Source organism: Notolepis coatsorum (genome assembly GCF_963971535.1).
Source record: "Notolepis coatsorum genome assembly, chromosome: 8".
Classification (NCBI taxonomy): domain Eukaryota; kingdom Metazoa; phylum Chordata; class Actinopteri; order Aulopiformes; family Paralepididae; genus Notolepis; species Notolepis coatsorum.
In genome coordinates this window covers 86,062,915-86,087,126 of record NC_140172.1, presented here as the reverse complement: position 1 = coordinate 86,087,126, position 24,212 = coordinate 86,062,915, and the positions used below count along the sequence as shown (strand labels likewise).

Here is a 24,212-nt window from a genome sequence, read left to right as displayed (position 1 = left end):
ATGATTTCCCCAGTCCGGCCCTGGTTAAAAGCCTCCAATGCTTATTAGTGTGTGTGCGTTTGAACGTTTGCATGTTTCAACCATACATTTCCATTTATAAAAAAATAAAAAATAAAAATAAAGTATAATTTTTATTATTATTTATTTTTTACCTCCTATAATAGTGGGGGTCGCGGCTCTCTGACACCGTTATTTGGGGGTCGCGGCCTGAAAAGTTTGGGAACCCCTGTGTTAGACAACTATCTTTACTTGCTAGAATTTACCGCAAAGTCAATACAGCCAGCCATCAAGTCATGTCGGGAGTCGGGACTCAAAGCGAGCAGGCAGAAACACGTCACCCAGACATCAAGTGGGACCAAGTCTTGCGAAACCAAACAACCACACAAGCAAAAAGAAACCACTCATATTATCTATATAAACCCATATGAAATACAATGAAATACACTTTTATTATAATCTCACGTTGATATACTTCATCCAGCTCTCCACCTAGCTGTGTCACACTCAACTCCGTCCGTGCGGAAACAAAACCTTAGTTTAATACCTACCTATTGTAACATCCCTTTTCTTTTACTGAACTAAAAGATCCTATTGTAACATCCCTTTTCTTTTACTGAACTAAAGGGAGTTTAGTTGGTGAATGGTGAATGCCATTAATATTGAACTAACATGGAGCTAAACGGTAATGACATAAAAATCTACTTTCAAAACCATTATTTTTTCTCTTTTTTTTTCTTTTTTCTTCTTGAACACACTGTGCCCCACACACTCAGCTTGCATAGTCCATGAGATATCCTGGTCTAGCAACTGCTCGACCCGATCTTGTGGTTACAGTCTGTGTGTCCCCTATGTCCCTGCCCAGAGTGGCGGTAGACTCTGGTGTGCTGTGGGTCTCAACAGACACCTGGCTCTGTGCCCCTGTCCCGTCTCAGGTGTCGTCGATTTCGTCGCAGAACAGTTCCGGTGTCCAGCTCTACTCTGTAGGATCTGTGGTCAACAGGCTGCACCACTGTCGCCTTTCTCCAGCTTGTGTGCGGTTCGAAGGGTTGAATTCTGACATGCTCTCCTACTTTTAGCGTGTCCAAATCTCTCGCTGTTCTGTCGTAGTATTTTGCTTGTCTCATTTGTCCTCGTGCGTTTCACCTCCTGCTGCAGAAGACTATCCCTCGTTGGTAGCAGGGTTCTGGTCCTCCTACACATCAGTCTCTGAGCTGGGCTTGTGTCTAGCCCTTGAGATGGAGTGTTGCGGTGATCCAATATCGCCAGGTATGGGTCCACCCCTGCCGCCTTGGCTTTCATCATGAGTCTCTTCGCCGTTTTGACCGCCGACTCTGCTTTCCCGTTGCTTTGAGGGTAGCCAGGGGATGACGTCTGGTGTTTAAATCCCCACAGCTGACTGAACCTCTCGAACTCGTGTGACGAGTATTGTGGCCCATTGTCCGAAACCACAACATCTGCGATCCCCTGACGAGCAAAGTGAGCCTTCAGCTTTCTTATCACCGTACTCGATTTTGTGTCCGGTAAATGGTCGACCTCCCAAAAATTAGAATAGTAGTCAACTGTCAGTAGGTAATCAATATTGTTATGGGTAAACAAGTCTGTCCCCACCTTGGCCCATGGCCTGCTCGGCACCTCGTGTGAGTGCAGTGTCTCTTTCTGCTGCTTTGTGTCCATTGTTCTGCAGATATGGCTGTCCTGATCTGCTCGGTCATTCCTGGCCAGTAGACATATTCTCTCGCCCGTCTGAGACACCCCTCTACTCCCAGGTGAGTAGAGTGTATGCGGCGGGTGATGTCGCTTCGGATTGTGTCTGGAATCACAACTCTCTCTCCTCTGAAGACGATTTCGTCCTGAACACTCAGCTCCTCTTGCATGGAGTGATAGTGTCTGATATCTATCGGTGTGTCTTTCTTATTCTTCGGCCATCCCTTCCTTATGATATCACTTAACCTTCGTAGGGTGTCATCGTCTCGGGTCACAGAGCGTATTGTGCTGAGTCTTGCCTCTGAGATTGGTATGTAGTCCACCATATTGACTGTCTCTATCTCAGCTTCCACTGACCCCGCGCCTGAGCTCTCAGGCAGGTACGCTCTGCTCAATGTATCCGCGAGCAACATGTCACGTCCGGGAACGTAAGTCACATCTATATCATATGACTGAAGCCGCAGCAACATCCTTTGCAGTCGCTTGGGTGCGCTCAGCAGTGGCTTCCTGACAATGTTCTCCAGAGGCTTGTGGTCGCTCTGTACAGTCACTTTCCGGCCGTACGTGTACTGATGGAATTTCTCTGCGCCGAAGACGATGGCCAGACATTCCTTTTCAATTTGGGCGTAACCCTTTTCCGTCTGAGTCAGCGCTCTGCTCGCAAACGCTACCGGCTGTCCACCTTGGGTCAGTGCTGCTCCGAGTCCCGTTTCTGATGCGTCACACTGCAGCGTAAGTTCCTGCTTGGGGTCATAGTACTTGAGTACTGGCGCTTTGGCTATCTTGTCCTTCAGCCTGCAGAATGCTTCTTCTTGCACATCTGTCCACTCCCATATGCTGTCTCTATGGGTGAGCTGTCTCAGTGTCTCACAGTCGTCTGATAGGTGTTGATAGAACTTAGCCAGGTAATTCACCATGCCGACTAGTCTCTGTATGCCTTTCACATCGGTGGGCCTCGGCATGTCTCTCACTGCTCGAACCTTCTCCGCGTCGACTTTCAGCCCCTCTGCTGTCAGTATGTGTCCGATGTACGGTACCTCTTGCTGTCTCAATCTGAGCTTATCTGCATTCAGTTTTATGTTCCTCTCCCTGCATCTGGTGAGGAACTGTCTCAGTTTCCTGTCGTGGTCTTTGTTAGCCATCTCTTGTGTGTCCCCTTCTCCCATGATGAGGATATCGTCCGCGATAATGTATATGCCTGGCAGCCCCTCCAGCGCCTGGGTCAGCTTCTGCTGGAATATCTCCGGAGCCGGACTTATCCCCATAGGCATCCTGAGCCACCTATATCTGCCAAATGGTGTGGCAAACGTTGTCAGATAGCTCGACGACTCCTCCAGTTTCACATGCCAGAATCCATGTTTGACATCACAGACTGTAAACACCTTTGCTCTCGACAGGTCTGGGAGAACATCTTCTATGGTGGGCAGGGGGAAATGGCTGCGCTTCAGTGCCTTGTTGAGTGGTCGCGGATCTATGCACACTCTAGTCTTTCCATTAGGCTTCTGCAGCGTAACCAAACTACTAATCCAATCCGTGCTCTTTTCCACAGGCGTGATGATCTCCCTCTCTTGTAGATCTCTCAACTCTCCCTTGAGTGACGTCATCATAGCCACCGGAACTCGTCGTTTGGGGAGTTTAACTGGCTCCACCCTCTTGTCGATCTCGATACGATACTTTCCGTCCAGGCAGCCGTCACCTGTGAACACATCTCCATACTCCCTCTTTATTTGTTCCATAGTCAGTTCTCTCTCAGGTGTTGTTTCGTCCCTTACAATGCTGTCGATGGCTAGTATGTTCTCATATTCCACTTTTATCAGCTTCATCGCTTCGCTCGCTCGCAATTTGCAGTCCTCTTCTACTACTACAAACTCCAACTGGTACAGTTTCTGGTTTCTTGGATTCCTCACCTTAACCTTACATTTTCCCAGTGGGTGCAGCTTGGACTTGTTGTACATCACCAGCACTTTCTTTGTACTTTCTAGCTTTGTGTCTGGATTTAGCAAGTTAATCGGGATAACATTACACGTGGCCCCACAATCTATCTGGAACCTCACCAGCGCACTGCCTACTAACATCCCTGCAAACAGCTGGCTGTGCTTGGCCTTGTCATTTCGGTCTTCAGTAGTTTGTCGCCCTCTTGTGGTGATAGTCATGACGTCCTCATAATATTCCTCTTCACTATCCTGGTCAGTCACCTGGTGTACTCTACGTGTTCTTTTGTCATGTTTTTTCTCTTTCCCCAGTTTGGCTTTACATTTAACTGCAAAGTGATTTTCTTTACCACATTTCTTGCAGCTCTTTCCGTAGGCTGGACACTTTGCCTTGCTCCTTTCATGTGTCATCCCACAGAACATGCATGACACTGTATCCATCTCCTGCCCTTCTGTCTGTTTGATCATGTGTACCTCCTCCACGCTGTTCCCTGAGAGGGTTTTGCTATTTTCCCGAGACAACTCTGTGGCCCTGCACATGTGTAGACATTTTTCCAGTGTTAACTTATCTTCTCTAAGCAGTCTCTCTTTCAGCCCTGCATCGTTACCAGCACATACTATTCTGTCACGTATGAGCGAGTCCTTTATTTCTCCAAAGTTACATGTACTGGCTAGCACTTTGAGATCAGTAACATATGTGTCAATGCTTTCTTTCTGACCTTGATTCCTCATGAAAAAACGATATCTTTCCACAGTCTCGTTCACTTTGGGATTGCAATGTTCATCAAATGCAGTGAGCAAGTCTGGCAGTTTCTTCCCAGCCGAATTGCAGTCACCCATCAACGTTTCACATAGCTCCCTACCCGCCTCTCCAATGAGGTAGTAGAACAGCTTCACTCTCATAATTTCGGCCGCATCTGGCATAGAAAGGTCCAAGTAGAGTGTAAACTCCTCCTTCTACGATTTCCACGTCTTTGCAAGGTTTCCAGTGTCCAAGCATAGCGTCTGTGGCGGTCTCAGTCCTTCCATCCTTTCTGCTCTCGCGGGGATAACTTCTTCTTCCTCCGCGTCCCCCATCCAACGTTATTGCTAACCAGCTAGCTAACGTTAGCTCCGATGCCGGTCGATCTCTCACTGTAGCGTTAGGAACGTGTCCACCTCGCTGTCACCATGTTAAATTCTGCCTTGGTTTATACTGTACCATGAACTACAGAATTGATGATTGAAGCATTCTCCAAGTTGCTTACACTTTTATTATAATCTCACGTTGATATACTTCATCCAGCTCTCCACCTAGCTGTGTCACACTCAACTCCGTCCGTGCGGAAACAAAACCTTAGTTTAATACCAACCTATTGTAACATCCCTTTTCTTTTACTGAACTAAACGATCCTATTGTAACATTAACCATACCAACCAACTGTATGTAACCATAGCTGCATTTACAACTACTATTACTATTACTATTACTACTACAACTACTGCTACTACTACTAATAATAATAATAATAATACTTCTACTACTACTACTTGATTGATTGATTGGAAACTGTATTAACATATTGCAGAATGGGTACAATACAGTGCAGCTCAATACAAACAACTGCTAAGAGGATGAAGCCCAGAAAAAGACTTTCGTCTTGTTTACATAAGGGTCCTCCATTTTCAATTAATCAAGACATTTATGACATACAAATATACTGCACTAATAATAATACTGCTGCTACTGCTACTACTACTCCCACTCCTACTACTGCTACTGTTGCTGCTGCTACTACTACTACTGATACTGCTACTTATACTACTACTACTACTACTACTACTACTACTACTACTACTACTACTACTACTACTACTACTACTACTACTACTACTACTACTACTACTACTACTACTACGATGGCGACGATCACTACTACTACTGCTACCACTGACTACTACCACCACTACAAATACTACTACTACTACTACTGCTGCTGCTTCTACAGGGAAGGCATGGCCCAGACAGAATTTCACCCTGTGTCATTAAGACCTGTGTGGACCAGCTGGCTCCTGTGTTCACCGACATATTCAACGCAACACTGCAGCAGGCCGTCATTCCAGTGTGCTTCAAAGAGACGACCATTGTGCCTCTACCCAAGAAGACCAAGGTTACAGGCCTCAATGACTATCGTCCAGTGGCCCCATAGCCATGAAGTGCATGGAGAAGCTGGTCATGACCCACATAAACAGCATCATCCCAGACTCCCTCTGCAGTTCGCCTAAGGACCAAACATGTCTGTAAACAACGCCATCTCCTTGGCACTCCACACCGGCCTGGAACACCCGGACAAGGGAGACACCTATATCAGACTGCAGTTTATTGACTACAGCTCGGCGTGTAACACCAATGTGCCTGCCAAACTGCTCCTGAAGCTGAAGGACCTAGGCCTGGACACAGGGCCGCCTGGGAGAAATGCGAGGCCCTGTGCAAGATTGAAACGCGAGCCCCCCCCCCCCTAAAGGTAAAAAATAAAAAAAATCATACAGTCAACATATTCTTAAATAATAGCGCTGCCCGAGGCTGGGCATGATACAGTCAACATATAGCAAGAGAGAGAGAGAGCGAGAGAGAGCTCCCGTTCTACAGTCAATATACAGTGTTATCGCTTTGTAACACTGTACAAATTTCTCCACAACACACATGTACAAGTGGCAGTAATGCAGAAAATCCAGCAAGGGAAGAAGCAGTGTAGAAAACAGGTGGAGTTTTTGCCTAGCAATGGGAATGCTTTGGCTGTACTGTGTAGATAGAAGTACACACTCTAGTGTTGATGTCTTTGTTTACAAGGCTTCAGGTATGGTTGCTCTGCTACAAACACAGTAGAGCAGCTGTGTGCACATCCAACCTGTTTTAGGCCAGGTGCAGGATAAAACTAAATGTGACTGAAGGAAAAATTGCAATGAACTGACCGACACAATTGACAACTATAAGCAATGCAATGCTCAGAGAGAGAGAGAGAGAGAGAGAGAGAGAGAGAGAGAGAGAGAGAGAGAGAGAGAGAGAGAGAGAGAGAGAGAGAGAGAGAGAGAGAGAGAGAGAGAGAGAGAGAGAGAGAGAGAGAGAGAGAGAGAGAGAGAGAGAGAGAGAGAGAGAGAGAGAGAGAGAGAGAGAGAGAGAGAGAGAGAGAGAGACAACCCCAGCAACTAGGACAGAAAGACTTCGGCTCAGCTTCTTCCCCCAGGCCATCAGAGTCTTGAACACTGAACTCTCCACACACAAGCACACATGAGCACACACATAACACACACACTGTATACGCTCACGTACATTATACCTGTTATGTCTTATTCTTATTACTTGTATTATTGCACAGATGTCTTATTCTCATTCCTATTCTTACTACTTGTATTATTGCACAACCGCTGCAGGCATGACCCCCGGCATTTCACTGTATGCTTGTATGCCGTGACAAATAAAACTCTTGACTTGAACCACAGGGACACCAGCTGTTCTCCCCCCTGCGATCCGGTCACTGATACCGCAGCATATGAACTAACACAAACCGGTACAAGAACAGTTTCATTTCTTTTTTAACTTACATTTTTATTTAACATTTATAGACATACAACACAATATTTACAGTGACATACATAACATAACAACATACAGACATGGGTCCCTTGAATATGGCCTCGTTCAGCCATCCAGACCCCCGTACATACCCCCCCCTGAGTTAAGCCCATTGGAGCCCCCCATATCCCAGGCCGCTGCGCTCGCAGCCGGGCCCCCAGCAATACGGGTCCCTTGAATCAATTGGGCCAGGCCCAGTAGAGGAAAGGATAGGGGACTCCCCCCCCACAGAGCCAAGCCCATATTTCCCATGCCCCCGAGAGCCCCACCCCTCGCCCATCGACCCCCCAACAAACAGGGCCCTGCCGGGCAAAGCCCAGCCGCTCTGATCCCCCCAAGAGAAACCCCTCCCTCCCACCCTCCTCCCCGAGAGACAGAACACCCCCATATCCTGGTCCACCATGCGCGGAGCCGAGCCTCCCGAGCCCCCACCCGCCCCCGCCAGACCGCCAGGCCCCCGGCCCACGAGAGCCCCAAGCCCGCTGAAGGCCGAAGCACCACGCCTCAATGGCCCCCCGACCCCAAGCCTGGTGCCCCCCCGGCCCGGAGACCAGACCGCCCGGCCACGGCGGCCGAGGACCCCAGGAAACCCCACCCCCCCCACACCAATCCCACAACACGCACGGCCCCCCCTCCCCCGGATCGAACCGCTGGAACGATGGCCCCTCCCCCCGACACCCCCCTCCCCCACTGAACCCAGCCTGCCCACCTCTGTACCTCCCATGTCACAGACATCACTGCCTACATTTATGAAAATAAACTAACACAAGAAAAAATGGCATGAATATAAATGGTTATAATATGTTTCGCACTCTTTCCCCGGTTGGCGGTTTGGAGGGGGATCAGCCCTCCCACTGGAGAAGCCCCCCCCCCCCCAGAGACGGAGATACCTCCCAAAGAAGGTTCTCCAAGCCTCTCTTCATGTCCAACATTTTGAATTCTTGTCCTTCATATTTGTCCATGTGCACATTTAAAGCAACTGCTATTCTAACACAACTCTGAAGAAATAATATAAAAGAAGACTAAAGTCAATTGGCACTTCCCAGGTAATTCTTTTTAACCCTGTTTAACCCCTGTTGGCGGGTTGGAGGGGTAAGGCTCTCCTGGAGAGGGCCCCTCCTATAACGACGGATATCCCCTGGGGGGATTCTCCAATGTCCCTATTATTGTCCAACATTTTATTTGAATTCTTATCTTTCATATGATAGTACATTTCCTGAGCTCCCGGTCAGGTCTCCGAATGTGATTCCCCATGTTCCCCGACCCCCTAGCTGTGTGTCATGTGTGCCTGTGTCCACAGTTTAGTCCAGTACGTGTTATTTGTATTATATGTCCCGAATCAAGTCCCAATTTTCCCAACTAATGTGTTTACCTTGTCTGTATTCCCAGTGTGTCTGTGTGTTGTCTGCCGTGTGTCTCGAATCATAACCTCCATTCACTATCTAATTATATGCATTATGTGATATTGAATCTTGGTCGGTGTGTGTGACCTCAGTGCTCGAGTCCTGCTTGGTGTGTGAGACTTCGTTATTCGAGTTCTGGCTGGTCCGGTTGTTCTCTGTGCTCGGATCCCGGTTGGTGTGTGTGGCCTTTGTGTTCGCATCTTGGCCGGCCTGGTCGGCTTCCGCGCCTGCATCTCGTGTGCGGATGGTCCGGCCGACCTTGGTGCCCGAGTCCTGGTTGGTCCGATTGTATCCAGCATCTCCCCGTCCCTCCCCCTCCGTTTCACCTCTCCCGAACCAGCCTCCATGCTCCTCCGAACACTCCGCACTGCATCGAGTCCAGTCCGCGCGCCGGCCTTGTTAGCTTGTAGCTCCCTCTCCAGCCAGGCCCCGCCTCGGTCCAATGTCCCGTTAGCTTGCATCTCCCGCTGCGCCATTTTCATCGTGTTAGCTTCCATGTTAGCTTGCAGCTCCTTCTCCAGCTCCAGCCAGGCCTTGCTGCGGTCCAACGCCACGTTAGCTTGTATTCCCCGACCCTTCTCCAACTCCTCCCGAGTCCATCGCTGTTGCCCTGGATGTTCCGCGTGTTAGCTTGGATAGCCATTGCGTTAGCCTGTATGCTAGCTTGTAGCTCCTGGTTAGCTACTGCGCTAGCCTGTTGGCTAGCCAATGCGCTCTGCATTTCAGCTTGAATGCCAGCCCGTATGCTAGCTGCCCACTGTGCCACGCTAGCCTGTAAGCTAGCTTCCCACTTCGTCACGCTAGCCTGAATCATCTCCTGCGCCCTCCTTGTACTTCTTCTGGGGTCATTTTTCTCTCGCCTTTTCTCGTGTTCCTCCTTCCTCCTCTCTTAAATCCTTGGAATGTCACTTTTTATTTCACTTTGAATTGTTTTACTTCCTTTTTTGTTATTCAATGACCGGGAGCTCTTTCATGTGGCTGTTCACCAGAACGTCGCAAACCGGAAGTCCCCCCAGGAACAGTTTCTATGCCTGATGAACAGTGTTGTATATTATGTAAACATCCTAGGTTAGTTTACAGTGTACACAGTTTGCTGAATTGGAGAGAAGAAGGATAGAATGGTTTCCCCCCTTTTGACTCCACTAGCCAGAGGGAGAATAAAGTTTGTAGTCAAAACAACCGAGCTTGAATTCAACTAATATTTTATTGTCTGAGGTCCAAGGTGGAAAAGCAGGTTAGGCATACAGGGATTAAATCATTCATCAAATAAATAACTAATACATGGTTATCAATTCGCTGGTGACCTCTAACAGACTTTAAACATTCCAAGCAGAATAGTACTCACATATTAGTCATGTTTTGTAAATGAAAGGAATATACTGTGCAATACATGGTTAACCTGGTCCAAGATAGTGACCTTACATTAAACTAGACAACACAAAACAGTGGTTATCATCAGAATCATGGTTACTCACGCACTGCAAATACACTCTCAGATGGGGCGGTGGGAGACCAGACTGGGTGTTGTCTGGCCTCCTCTCTAACCCTTTAGATCTGGTTTTTATACTCAATATGACATCACAGGTTTGACTATTTTCAGCCAATCAGAGTTACATCCAAAATATGATCTCTACCAATGAGGTGTCTTGCAAACAAAACAAAGAATTGTACTTTTCCTCCTGGGCCTGCGTTTCCAAATATGGTCGTGTCATTTTCACCTCAGGTGGCCTTCTGCCTGTGGCTGCTCCCCCCATGAGAGGATGAATCAGACACTGACATTTCTTGTGTACCATTTGAATAATAAAGCATTTCTAATGTACATGGTTCGTGTATTGAATTATAGATATCCAGCATTAACACAATGTATTCTTTACCTATGGTTCAATACCAGACCTACTCAATAGGAGATAACACAAAACCTGTCTATATGTAATGCTACAGTTCAGTACTAAGCAGTCTATATTTGAATTAAACTATCATAACAGACATTGGCAGTTACAGTGATGAACCAACAGCCTGCTTGCAGTTACTTAGAATGCCTGTCTCTATTATGCAATTGTATGGACTACATGATAAACAGTTGAAACAGTTAATACCCCAGAACTCTACATGTATTTTCTCAGAGAGATATAGACAGAGCAAAATCACACCTATATTCAATTATGTTTTAAGAATAGCCTTTGTCCAATACAGTATGCTTTAAACCCTGTAACGTACTGAGCTTATAACTAGAGATACCTGTTTAACACCATGTTCAATTGTCTACACCAGATATGCAATATACATTGAAGAGAGAACCACCTACGACCTTCCAATATACCCCCTCTCAAGTTGACAAGGACATTCTGACACTCAGGGCCACACTCAGACCCCGGAACGTGGTACTGTTTACACAGATGAGCCATTGCTGCTGGTGGTGGGGGTTTTACGACGTCCAGTAAGCGATCTGCAGTCTTATTTTGGCTCACAGTTTCCTGTTGTATGTTGTTTCAACCTGTTATCTGGCATTTCAGCAGTAACCCAAGGTTACACAGTCTTCTTTGTTGAATGAACCGTTTTCTCAAGTCAATGATGCCACAACAGTTAATCCGCTCATTACTGGACTTAAAACTCGATTTTTTTTAATTTATACTTAGTTGTACTTATTTTATTGCACATACCGCAGACAGTTTATTGTTTATTGTATAGAAATATCTGCTTTTGTATTCTGTAAATTGTTGCTTTTTAATTCCTTTATGCTGTGGAGCGAACGGAGAATAAGAATTCCATTGCACTTGTTGCATATGACAAATAAAACTGAATCTGAATCTGAATCTGAACTACTGCTCTGCTGCTACTACTGCTGCTGTTGTTGCTACTACTACTATTACTGTTACTACTACTACTATTACTGCTACTATTACTACTACTACTGTACTAATATTACTACTGCTACTTTTATTACTATATTAGTATTACTACTACTGCTACTACTACTACTACTACTATTAATACTGCTACTACTATTACTACTACTATTACTGATGCTACTACTACTACTACTACTACTACTCTATTACTACTATTATTACTAGTATTATTACTACTACTACTACTACTACTACTACTACTGCTACTACTATTACTACTGTTATAATGGGGTGTTGAGGAGAGGTGTAGGATTCAAGCGCAGGACAGTGGAGGGTGAGAGAGATGAGGCACGAGTCGACGTTGCAATTGACAAGCTTTACTTGAGCAATGGTACACGAGGATACACGTTACAGGGGACAAAACAAAACCGAACTTCAAAACACGGAAACAAAAACCTCAGCTGTGCTGGAAAATGTGGCTAGGAAGCAGGAACGGACTCAAGGGGAAATACAGGATAACTATGCAGGCAATTCACACACTGGCAAATAGGACTAAATAACAAGGGCTCACTAGAACATAAACAACCCCAGACAGGGGAGGACATTAGACTAGGCAGGGCAAGATCACAGACAACATGAACATAGGCAGTACATTAGTGATTGCAGACAACAGACTCAAAACAATAGGTAAATAAAGGCCCATACAAAGGGTAGTGGCCTGTAGTACCGCAGACAGGCCGCCGGATGGCAGGAGAGGATTGTCTATGTTCAAAAAGTTCATGAGTCCATAGGGCGGCTGAGGCAGATTGCGACAACTACTACGACTACTACTACTACCAATACTATTATTACTACTACTACTACTACTACTACTACTACTACTACTACTACTACTACTACTACTACTACTACTACTACTACTACTACCAGCACCACTACTGTTATTACTACTACTGTACAATTGCATAGAGTACTTTCTAAACAGTACCCTAACTCAACAGTACTGTGGTTCATACCCTGATATAATAGTGCTCTCTTTTGAAATACTTATATTTCTCCTGCAGACCATCAAAAGTTGGACAGAGAAGCTAGGATTTGCCGGCTGCTCAAACACTCCAACATAGGTAAGTACATATTTTAAGGTGGAAGTGGTAAGTAGAATTTTTAAGGTTGCTTTTACCGGCAGCCATTTTGGATCCTTAATGTAGTTCAGTTGATTGCAATAGGAGGAACTCAAAATGGCCTCCAGAAAAAAGTGGTTGATTTTATTGTATTGTAATTAGGGATGTCCCGATCGCCTTTTTTTGCTCCCGATCCGATCCCGATCATGTGATTTTAAATATCTACCGATTCCGATCGTTCCCGATCCGATCTTTCACATTAGTAATCAATTTTGACGCATTTGTGTCAGAAACTGGCGGAGCAAGAAGCCCCTCTGTTGCCTATAGTCCGGGGCGCGAGCGCGGCGGCTCTTGTTATTACATTCATATGTGCTTCATATGAGAAATATTAAAAGTTTCAATATATGTTTGCACATTAGTATACATTCAGTGTTCGACTTACGTAATGATTAGCTCCATTCTGGTCTGAAACGCCGACGATAATCCTCAGTCACACAGCAAATAATTGCCGTTATCTGAAAAGTTAGTCTGAAAACTCCGCCTCCTGCTGCTTCATGAGTTTTTCCTCCACGCGAAATGTCCTCCTTGCAAACATTGCAATTGCTGTTGGACTGGCTTGACTTTCTATTTTAAAATGCTTAGTTACAAACCTCTAGCAGCTGCTCAAGTCAGTGGATAACCGTGTTTCGGGGAGCAACGTGTTGTTGTGATGTGAGCGTCTAAAATTAAAGGGAATGTGTTTGTTGCAACGGTGTAAATTAAAGGGGATGTGTTTCTTGTGGACAATCATTCTGCTCTGTGTGACAATAAATACATTAATGATATATTATATGTAATTTAAAACCAAAACTAAGGCCTCCGTATGAGTTTAAGACATGAACATGGTCATGTTTGTTGAAAAAAAAAACTAAAAAAAAATCTTTTTTTGACTGCCGATTTTTATTAAAAAAAATTCCCGATCCCGATCCTCTGAAAAGCACGTGATCGGTGCCGATCCCGATCACGTGATCGGATCGGGACATCCCTAATTGTAATCTACTCTGCTCTATTCTGTTTGTCTATTATTTTCTGTTCTATTCTGTTATAATCTATTACCTTCAATATGCTTTCTATTCCACTCAATTCTGTTCCATTCTAATCTGTTCTATTTTATTCTGTTCTATTATTTTCTATTCTATCTATTGTATTGTATTCTATCTTTTTCTATTCTGGCCTGTTCTCTTTTATTCTATAATTTTTTTTATTATTTATTATTCAATACGTCCACATCTTCTATTCTGTTGTATTATATTATATTCTACTTAATTCAATATTAATATATTATATTCTGCCATATTCTGTTTTCTTCCAGGGTATTCTATTCTGTTCTCTTTTCTTCTGTTTTGTTTGATTGTGTTCTATTCTATTCAATTCCATTAGACCAGGGGTCAGCAACCTTTTTGACATGGAGTGCCTGTTTGAAATATAGTTGTAACTAGTGTGCCTCAACAATATTCCATGCATCGTAATTTTTTTCTCTCTCAAAATCAGGTATTTTTAATGATAATTTTTACATTATTACATCATTATTGTTATTGTTATTATTAACAATATTATTATGATGGTTGTATCAACCCTAAATCTGAGTTGGGGGGGGGGATGCAATGCAGACAAACAGCTGCATACAGTGTGACCATTTCACTCACATTTGCCCATTCATTTTTGGACACATCACACACCATCGGTGTGTGTACTGTACGTGTGCTGTCATAGCTCCACCTACAGGCCTAATGGAGAACACCAGGAGAACACCAGGATGTGAATGGAGGGTGAATGTGAGGTATATCGTGTAAATAAGTTTTGATTGATCGCAAGACTACACTGTAAAAAAAATTATAATAATAAGTTACCAGAACTTAAAAATATTGAGTTCAGTTACTGTGCATTAAGGTTTTCAGTTTTCAATCCATAATAAGTTAACAGAAAAATAAGTACACAACCACATTATTTCAACCTAATAAAACTGTTTATTGTCATTGTTTTAAGAACACAAGTTGACTTGGTAATACTCACATTTTGAGTTTAAAAAAATGGCTTTTAACATGTGCAATGTTCAATGAAATAGAAAAATAAATAATAAAATGTGTTGATTAATCCCACTGGTCACAATGGTGACCGTAATAATGCTTTTGTTATAAGGCTCTGCAAATGTTACTGAATGATGTAGCAATGTATTTCCAGCTAAATTGAAATAATAAACAAATAAAGGGTCTCAATTAAATATGTGGTAGTAAAAAGAACCTGTGGCAGGATTTCAACAAGATAAATGCGACAACAGTGCAAAATATTTCACTATAATATTTCAAAGCTAATTTTTTTTTAATGCTGCCCCCTGTGCCTATGAAAATGCCCCCACATGCCTATGCAGGCACGCGTGCCTAGGGTTGCCTACCCCTGCATTAGACCATTATTTGGAATAGGAGCTGTCATTTTGTGTCCTAAATGTAATTTCCTTAAATGTTTAAAGGGGAACTATCTTACTATTTCTTTCACTATTTCGGCAATTATACACAATTCATGTGAGTCTATGGAACACATCTGTACGTTTATTTATTTTTGTATTCATTGTTTTGTATTTCTAATCAAGTACTGTAGAGCAGGACTTTCGACACTTCAAGATTCCAAGCTGTTAGGGCGGCCGGGTAGCACAGCGGACTAAGCGTCTGTCTACCACCGCAGAGACACTGGTATCGAATCCGGCTGTCAGCAGTGCCTCTGGCTTGGCCGGTCGTCATACTGGCACAATTGGCAGTGTCAGCGGGAGGGAAGCCGGTGGGTGGTAATCTGGTTGTTGTAAACAGCGACTCCTACAGGTCGGTCAGGGCGCCTGCACAGCGAGGGAGGGAAATGGTGAAGGTAGTGTGACCTCCCACGTGTTACACTTCACCAATGAGAGTCCTCGCTGCCAGGTGAAAAGAGGCTGCTGGCTGTCTCCTATGTATCGGAGGAAGCATGTGATAGACTTCAGGGCTCCCTAGACCAACCAGTGGGGGGCACATGCACGCAACGACCAGGAAGGGGAGGGGGGAATTGGCATAACGACTAAATTGGGATGGGAGGAAAATACAGAAAAAATAGGAGGAGAAAACGTGGATAAAAAAAAAGATTCCAAGCTGTTTTGGGCTGGGCTCCGCCCATACTCGCAATGCGCTTTGAGTGACAGTCACCAACCTGCACTATAGAAAATAGCTCCGCCCCTACTACTCTATATACATTACATCCAGGAACTTACATCCAAACAGCCAGTTTGAAAATACTAGAATCCAACATAGTCTGGTGAAAACGCACCTTATGTTATGGATGGATCATCACCGTTTGTCCTCTTCCTCTTCATAATAATATCCAAATGAATGCAAGGACGTATTCGCTGCTTGGCAGTCAGGAACAGCACAACATATCTTGCCCATTTTGCTCATAACGTTTTTAAATGCTAACCCAATGCTAACTCACTGTTAAACTTCAATTCCACGCATTTGCTTGCATACTGCAATAAATAATGGTTGAGTGTGGGCGGTGGCTACAACCATAGAGGGGGCGTTAGGTATGCAGATGAGAATTCTTACATGTCAGAGGTACGCGTAAATTCAAAATGGCTTAGTTCAGTGGGGGAGGATCTCGTGACATCTGAACTGGAGGAATACGCCAAAATGAGAATTAGAGACATAGACAGTGTTGGTACAACCCCACATTACTAGAAAACAATGCAAACCCCTGGAAAAGGCCATTTATAAGATAGTTCCCCTTTAATAGACACAAAATGGCCACCACAATAGATACAGAAGAAGAACATTGCTTTATTGTAAATGTATCCAAGGCTGGTTGTCAAAGGTTGTCAAACTAATTTTAGGTGTATTACTGCCACCCTCTGAAAGGTCATAGCATGACGTCACACAAATGGCCCTTTTTGTGACACACCCACACAAACACACTACCCTGTAATAATAAACTTTAATAATACACTTTATGTGAGGTTTGGTTGGTACCCCGCCACACGCTCTCCTGAGGTATGGTGCTGATTGGTGCATTCCCCGCCACACGCTTTTTGAACGATTGCCACTTTCATCACGCAGCTGTCATAGTTTGTGATTAGCGCCCCAGAGGGCTTTATATACCAGGACCTTCCTTCTATCGTTGTCGGGTCGTTCTGGAATACAACTGCATTTGCCTGCTTTTCCCCGTTGCTGCTCCTGGTCTACTTTCTCTCCAGGACCTTTCTGTGGAGAACCGCTGTGGAGAACCTTGTTCCCCGTTTGGAGCTGCGCCTCGTTTTGCCCGTTTTACGCGTTGCGCTTGGGTGAGTGGAACCAAACCCCTCTGGATTATTCTGATTGTGTGTCTTAGAAGAGACACTGAAGACTTCGTTTTGTTGCACTAACTCGGCTAAATTGTGTGTTGTGGGGAACACTGAGGACTGTCACTGTCAATTGGTTCTGGACCCAGCTAGGGAGGAGGGAACCACACTGCCTCTGTGTTTCGTTGGACTGTTTCTGATATCTCTCTCTCTCTCTCTCTCTCTCCGTTTTCCACCTTGAGTGAAAGCTGGGAGTATCTGCAGAGCCGCTACAACGTCACATGCCAATTCCCCACCACTATCTGCTGGGAGTATCTGCAGAGCCGCTACAACGTCACATGCCAATTCCCCACCACTATCACCAGGAGGATTCTGCAGAGCGGCAGATGACTCTGCCGAAGGCAGTCTCCCCGTTTGTTTGATTATTGTACTTTATCCTTCTTTTGACTCTGTAAATAAATACGCCCTAGCATTTGGCTAACTCTGAACTTCCTGTCTGTGCCGTTGCGTTTGAGGTCGGTTACAAACCATAACATTACGACCCGACCATGACGACCTCAGCTGACACAGACAGGGTCAGAACAGCGTTGGCGGTCCAGATTGAGTTAACCAACGACCACAGCCTACAGCTAGGTGCGGCTGCGGCTGCTGTACAGGAGCTCCGAGACCAGGTCCTGCCTATTCAGGAGTCCCTGGGCTCTCTGGCTAGCCTGCAGACGGCCCAGGGTAATCGGCAGACTAATATTCTCCACCAATTACAAGCGCTGAGTGAAGCCGTTAACACCTTGCTTGTAACCCCACCTACTTCAGGAGCCTCGGCCGGAGCATCACCCGCAGCCGTGGCAGGCCCTGCGCCTCCCGATCCCGCACCTCGGGAGCCCCGTCTCTCCGAACCACGGTTGTTCGATGGTAACTTCGAGGATTGTGCCACATTCATCATGCAATGTGAGTTGGTTTTTCATCATCAACCCAGCCGATTCACTTCAAGGGGAGCCAGAGTGGCTTACATGACTAACCTGCTCTCAGACCGGGCAGCCCAGTGGGTTACTGCCTCCTGGGCAATGGGGGCTGATTTCTGTTTTTCCTACCCAGACTTCGTGGCTGAGCTCCGCAGGGTTTTCCACCACCCAGCCCGTGGCCAGGACCCTGGAGCTCGGTTGGGCACCTTCCGGCAGGGCAATGGCGGGGTCACCGACTACGTGCTGGAGTTCAGACTGGCGGCAACGGAGAGCGGTTGGAACGATCAAGCGCTTCGTCTCACCTTCATGAGGGGGCTCAACGACGCTGTCAGGGACCAGCTCGCGACCCGTGAGGAACCTGAGTCCCTCGAAGACCTATTCAGCCTCGCCATTCGCATCGACGGACGCCTCCAGGAGAGAAGACGTGAGAGAACCCGACAGGGACCTCCAGAGGTTCCCCAGACCCCCCGTACTCATGACGGTACTGCGGTCCGCCCTGCTCCCAACACGACTGGTGGTTCCTTCCCCTCCCGTTCGGTGCCCGGGGAGGAACCCATGCAGCTGGGACGTTCACATCTTAGCCAAGCTGAACGGGAGGCGAGGTTCAGGTCCGGCCTTTGCCTCTACTGCGGTCGGGATGGACACCGTATCGCCAACTGCCCCACCCGGCCAAAAGACCAGGCTCGCCGGGACCCCGGGACATCCTGGTGAGCCGTTTTTCTCGTTCCCAGAGCCGTGCACCACCTAGCCGTCTGATGAGCGTCACCCTGGCCTGGGCGGACCAACGGGCCACGGTGGAGGCACTCATTGACTCGGGTGCTGACGAGAGTTTCCTAGACTTCGAGTTTGCTACCCGGGCCAACATTCCACTAGAGGACCTCGTGAGGCCATTGGAGGTGTTCGCATTGGACCAACACCGCCTGGCTGACATCACTCAACGCACCTGTCCTGTCCTGCTCACCATTGCTGGTAACCACGTTGAGAGACTCCAGTTTTTTATCACCAGATCCCCTCTTGTCCCAGTAGTCCTGGGCCGGCCCTGGCTCGCGCTGCACGAGCCCCACATCGCCTGGTCCTCCGGTACCATTAGGGGGTGGAGCTCCTCCTGTCATGCCCAGTGTCTTCAGGCGGCGTCCTGTCCCTCGCCCCGGAGATCCGTTTGTGAGCCGCCTCCGGACCTCTCGACCATACCCCCCGAGTACCACAACCTCGAGGAGGTTTTCAGTAAGTCCAGGGCTCAGGCCCTTCCGCCTCACCGGCCTTACGACTGTGCCATCGACCTCCGCTCAGGGGCTCCCCTTCCCGGCAGCCGCCTCTACAGTCTGACCGTCCCTGAGAAGGCAGCGATGGATCAATATATCTCTGAGTCCTTGGAAGCAGGACTCATTCGGCCTTCCTCCTCCCCTGTGGCAGCCGGTTTCTTCTTTGTTGGGAAGAAGGACGGAGACCTTCGACCCTGCATCGACTATCGCCAGCTCAACGAGATCACCATTAAGAACAAGTACCCTCTTCCTCTCATGAACTCCACCTTCGAGCCTCTCACCCAGGCTACCGTCTTTACCAAGCTGGACCTCCGGAGTGCCTACCATCTGGTCCGTATCCGAGAGGGCGATGAGTGGAAGACCGCCTTCAAGACTCCCAGGGGCCACTACGAGTACCTGGTAATGCCGTTCAGCCTCACCAACGCTCCGGCGGTATTCCAGGCGCTCATGAACGACGTCCTTCGTGACATGCTGGAGGAGTTTGTGGTAGTATACCTAGACGACATCCTCATTTTCTCCAAGACCCTCGAGGAACACATCCAGCATGTCCGCCGTGTGCTGGAGCGCCTCCTCCACAATCGGCTCTTCGTCAAGGCAGAGAAGTGCCGATTCCACTCCGACTCCGTCGATTACATGGGCTTCATCGTGGAGAGAGGCTTGACCCGAGCTGACCCTCGCAAGATCCGGGCTGTGGAGGAGTGGCCGGAACCCACCTCTTGGAAGGAGTTACAGAGCTTCCTCGGGTTCGCCAACTTCTACCGAAGATTCATCCGGAACTACAGTCAGGTGGCGGAACCGCTTACCAGGCTGACCTCTCCCGCCCTGCCGTTCGACTGGTCCCCAGCAGCGTGTGCTGCGTTCCGCTCCCTCAAGAAGAGGTTCACTTCCGCCCCGATCTTGCTCCATCCAGACCCCAAGAGACAGTTCATCGTAGAGGTGGACGCCTCGGATACTGGACTAGGAGCTATCTTATCCTAGCGGTCGGCAACGGACCAGAAGGTACATCCGTGCGCCTTCTACTGGCGTCGTTTCCTCCCTGCCGAGAGGAACTACGACATCGGCAATCGGGAGCTGCTGGCGGTTGTGGCTGCCTTGGAGGAGTGGCGTCATTGGCTAGAGGGGGCCGAGGAGCCATTTACCATTTGGACGGACCACAAGAACCTGACGTACATCCGTGCTTCCAAGCGCCTCAATGGCCGGCAGGCAAGATGGGCCAGCTTCCTCAGTCGGTTCGACTTCTCGCTGACGTTTCGCCCTGGTTCCCACAACACGAAGGCTGACTCCCTGTCCCGGTTACACTCCAAGGGGGCTCCAACCACTGAGGACCCGACTCCCATCCTCCCAGAGGCCAGGGTGGTAGGAGTAGTCACCTTGGGCATCGAGGGGGTGGTAAGGCATGCCCTACGCTTCCATCGCGCTCCAGGCAATGTACCGGTTCATCGTCTCTTCGTCCCCGACTCAGTCCGGTCCCGGGTCCTCCAGTGGGGCCATACCAGCCGGTTCGCCTGCCACCCAGGCGTTCATCGCACGTTCTCCTTCCTGGCTCGTCGATTCTGGTGGCCCACCATGAGGAACGACGTCAAGGAGTTCGTACTGGCCTGCGCAGTCTGCGCCCGCAGCAAGGCCTCCCACCAGGCACCCTCCGGGCTATTGCAGCCGCTTCCCATTCCGAGCCGCCCTTGGTCCCATGTGGCGTTGGACTTCATCACAGGTCTTCCTTCTTCCCAGGGGAACACGTGCCTACTGACCGTGGTGGATCGGTTCAGCAAGGGGGTTCACCTCGTGGCCCTTCCCAAGCTTCCCTCGGCGGCCGAGACGGCGGACCTCCTGACACGCCACGTGTTTCGCCTCCATGGGTTTCCCCAGGACGTCGTCTCGGACCGGGGGCCCCAGTTCACTTCCCAGGTATGGCGGGCTTTTTGCAAGGGATTGGGGGCAACGGTCAGTCTTTCCTCTGGTTATCATCCCCAGACTAACGGACAAACGGAGAGGATGAACCAGAGTGTGGAGTCTGTTCTTCGGTGTGTGGCTGCAGAGAAACCCGCTTCTTGGAGCCGTTTCCTTCCCTGGGTCGAGTACTCCATCAACTCCATGGTCAGTTCCGCCACCGGCCTCTCACCCTTTGAGGTATCCCTGGGCTACCAACCCCCTCTTTTCCCTGCACAGGAGTCGGAGGTGGCAGTTCCCTCCGTACAGGACCACCTCAACCGGTGCCGTCGGGTCTGGGAGATCACCAGGACTGCGCTGCTCCGGTCATCGGAGCGCGCCAGTCGTGGGGCTGACCGGCGCCGGGTCCCTGCGCCGACGTACCACCCTGGGCAGAGGGTGTGGCTTTCCGCAAGGGACCTTCCACTTCGGTCCTCGGCCATGAAGCTTAACCCCCGGTTCGTCGGTCCTTTTGAGGTTCTGAAGGTACTCAGTCCGGCGGCGGTGAGTCTTAAGCTTCCTGCGTCCATGCACATTCACCCCGTTTTCCATGTGTCCCGGGTTAAGCCTGTCTCTCTCAGTCCCCTGATGCCTCCTGCTCCGGAACCACCTCCTCCCGTGATGGTGGACGGTCACCCCCAGTGGCAGGTCCGCCGGTTGATGGGCGTTCGACGGCGGGGTCGGGGGTTCCAGTACCTGGTGGACTGGGAGGGGTACGGCCCGGAGGAACGAAGCTGGGTCTCCCGCCAGCTCATCGTGGATCCCGGCCTAATCACCGACTTCCATCGTGCCCATCCGGGCGAGCCGGGTCGGGCTGGTCGCCGGGTGGCTCCCGTGGAGGGGGGGGGTACTGTGAGGTTTGGTTGGTTCCCCGCCACACGCTCTCCTGAGGTATGGTGCTGATTGGTGCATTCCCCGCCACACGCTTTTTGAACGATTGCCACTTTCATCATGCAGCTGTCATAGTTTGTGATTAGCGCCCCAGAGGGCTTTATATACCAGGACCTTCCTTCTATCGTTGTCGGGTCGTTCTGGAATACAACTGCATTTGCCTGCTTTTCCCCGTTGCTGCTCCTGGTCTACTTTCTCTCCAGGACCTTTCTGTGGAGAACCGCTGTGGAGAACCTTGTTCCCCGTTTGGAGCTGCGCCTCGTTTTGCCCGTTTTACGCGTTGCGCTTGGGTGAGTGGAACCAAACCCCTCTGGATTATTCTGATTGTGTGTCTTAGAAGAGACACTGAAGACTTCGTTTTGTTGCACTAACTCGGCTAAATTGTGTGTTGTGGGGAACACTGAGGACTGTCACTGTCAATTGGTTCTGGACCCAGCTAGGGAGGAGGGAACCACACTGCCTCTGTGTTTCGTTGGACTGTTTCTGATATCTCTCTCTCTCTCTCCGTTTTCCACCTTGAGTGAAAGCTGGGAGTATCTGCAGAGCCGCTACAACGTCACATGCCAATTCCCCACCACTATCACCAGGAGGATTCTGCAGAGCGGCAGATGACTCTGCCGAAGGCAGTCTCCCCGTTTGTTTGATTATTGTACTTTATCCTTCTTTTGACTCTGTAAATAAATACGCCCTAGCAACTCTGAACTTCCTGTCTGTGCCGTTGCGTTTGAGGTCGGTTACAAACCATAACACTTTATTTGTATAACACCTTTCATACAGAAGTTGCAGCTCAAAGTGCTTCACAAAAGAAAAAAGAAAATGATCAATGCATAAAGTGCAGACATATAAAACAAGCATAAAATAGATAGCAGCTAAATGGACATGGTAAGGCAAATCACATTCACCTAATTCACATTAGGATCTAACATCCCAATATGCCTCTTTGTTTACGGTTTGATTCTATGGCAGTTTTAAAATAGACACTAATAAAAAGAGTACATTTTAATAGACAGAGTAAAATAGTGCAATAGTGCAGTGCAATACATATTTTTGTAAAAATAGAATAGACAGTAGTGCAGTGCAATACAATAGTTAATCACTCTTAATTTAACAACAGAGCAGTGCATCACACTTAACACTTTGAGTTTCTTTACAAAGTTCAGTTCTAAATTACTTTATAGAACAACAGAGCAGTGCATCGCTCTTAACTTAACAACAGAACAAACTTTGAGTTTCTTTACAAAGTTCAGTTCGCGGGGGTAGCAGAAATGGTATTCAGTTTTAAATTACAGTGCATAAGAGGTAGTAAGATAAAAATGTGCATAGAACTGACACATGAATTTGACAGGAAGTGAATACAAATTATTTAAATGCCTCAGATATCTCAGACTATGGCCTTCTGTTTAACATAGAACTTCCTCCCCCTGATGTATGTTTTGAACCAGTTTAACACAAGGTTTTCAAGACGATAGATTAGAATATCATGGTCAATTGTATCGAATGCTGCACTGAGATCTATCAGGACAAGGATGAAGACCTTAATCTTAAAACTTTAAGACCTTAAGCCCACAGGATTATTAACTCATTGAGCGCCACAAGCTTCCCCCATCCTTCACTGTCTTGTTCACCATGTTCACGATATTTCACAATCTTTGCGGAGCTATTGTATATTCTATATTATAGCTATGGAGACAATAGTATGGCTCATTTGACAGACACTATTTCTAGTAAAAAAAATTGTTTGTTTCTACACACTGTAGTTTGTAGTTTATTACACGAAATAATCCAGTCTTTTTCCATAGATCGCGAGATAAAATGCGTTATATGCAATAAGCCAAAATCGTTCTGGTTGATCCCCTGTACCCCCAAATACTCCCAAATCAAAGGTATATACCATGTCAAAGTCAAAGAGTCAAAGATTTTATTTGCCATGTATGGACGAATCCACATTGGAATACAGGTACAGAGCAAACACTGTGTGTCTACAACTAATCCAATACAGGAGCAGAGTAGAAACAGTACAGGAAAAATATGTAAAAACACAGACAGTATAAAAGGGGCAAATGCTAAAATTGATATCAACATCCCCTAAAAGTGCATATCATAGTTAAGTGCATAGTGGCACAAATTACATTAAAAGTGCATATAATCAAAGTGCATGATGCACAGACACACAAAAAACAGCACTTCCACAAACCTGACTAATAACACTAATAAAAACACTGA

The 24,212-nt window shown here is 47.3% G+C and overlaps 1 protein-coding gene across 1 annotated transcript in view; it reads left to right on the top strand.

Moving 5' to 3' along the window:
* The window catches only part of camk2a (calcium/calmodulin-dependent protein kinase II alpha), a gene marked incomplete at both ends in the record, with an annotated part of 226,637 nt that overhangs the window by 51,388 nt on the left and 151,037 nt on the right, over positions 1-24,212 (top strand). The window contains one exon of the mRNA XM_084320467.1: positions 12,565-12,624. Within this exon, the coding sequence (XP_084176593.1) occupies positions 12,565-12,624 (60 nt within the window). The remainder of the gene's footprint in view (positions 1-12,564; positions 12,625-24,212) is intronic.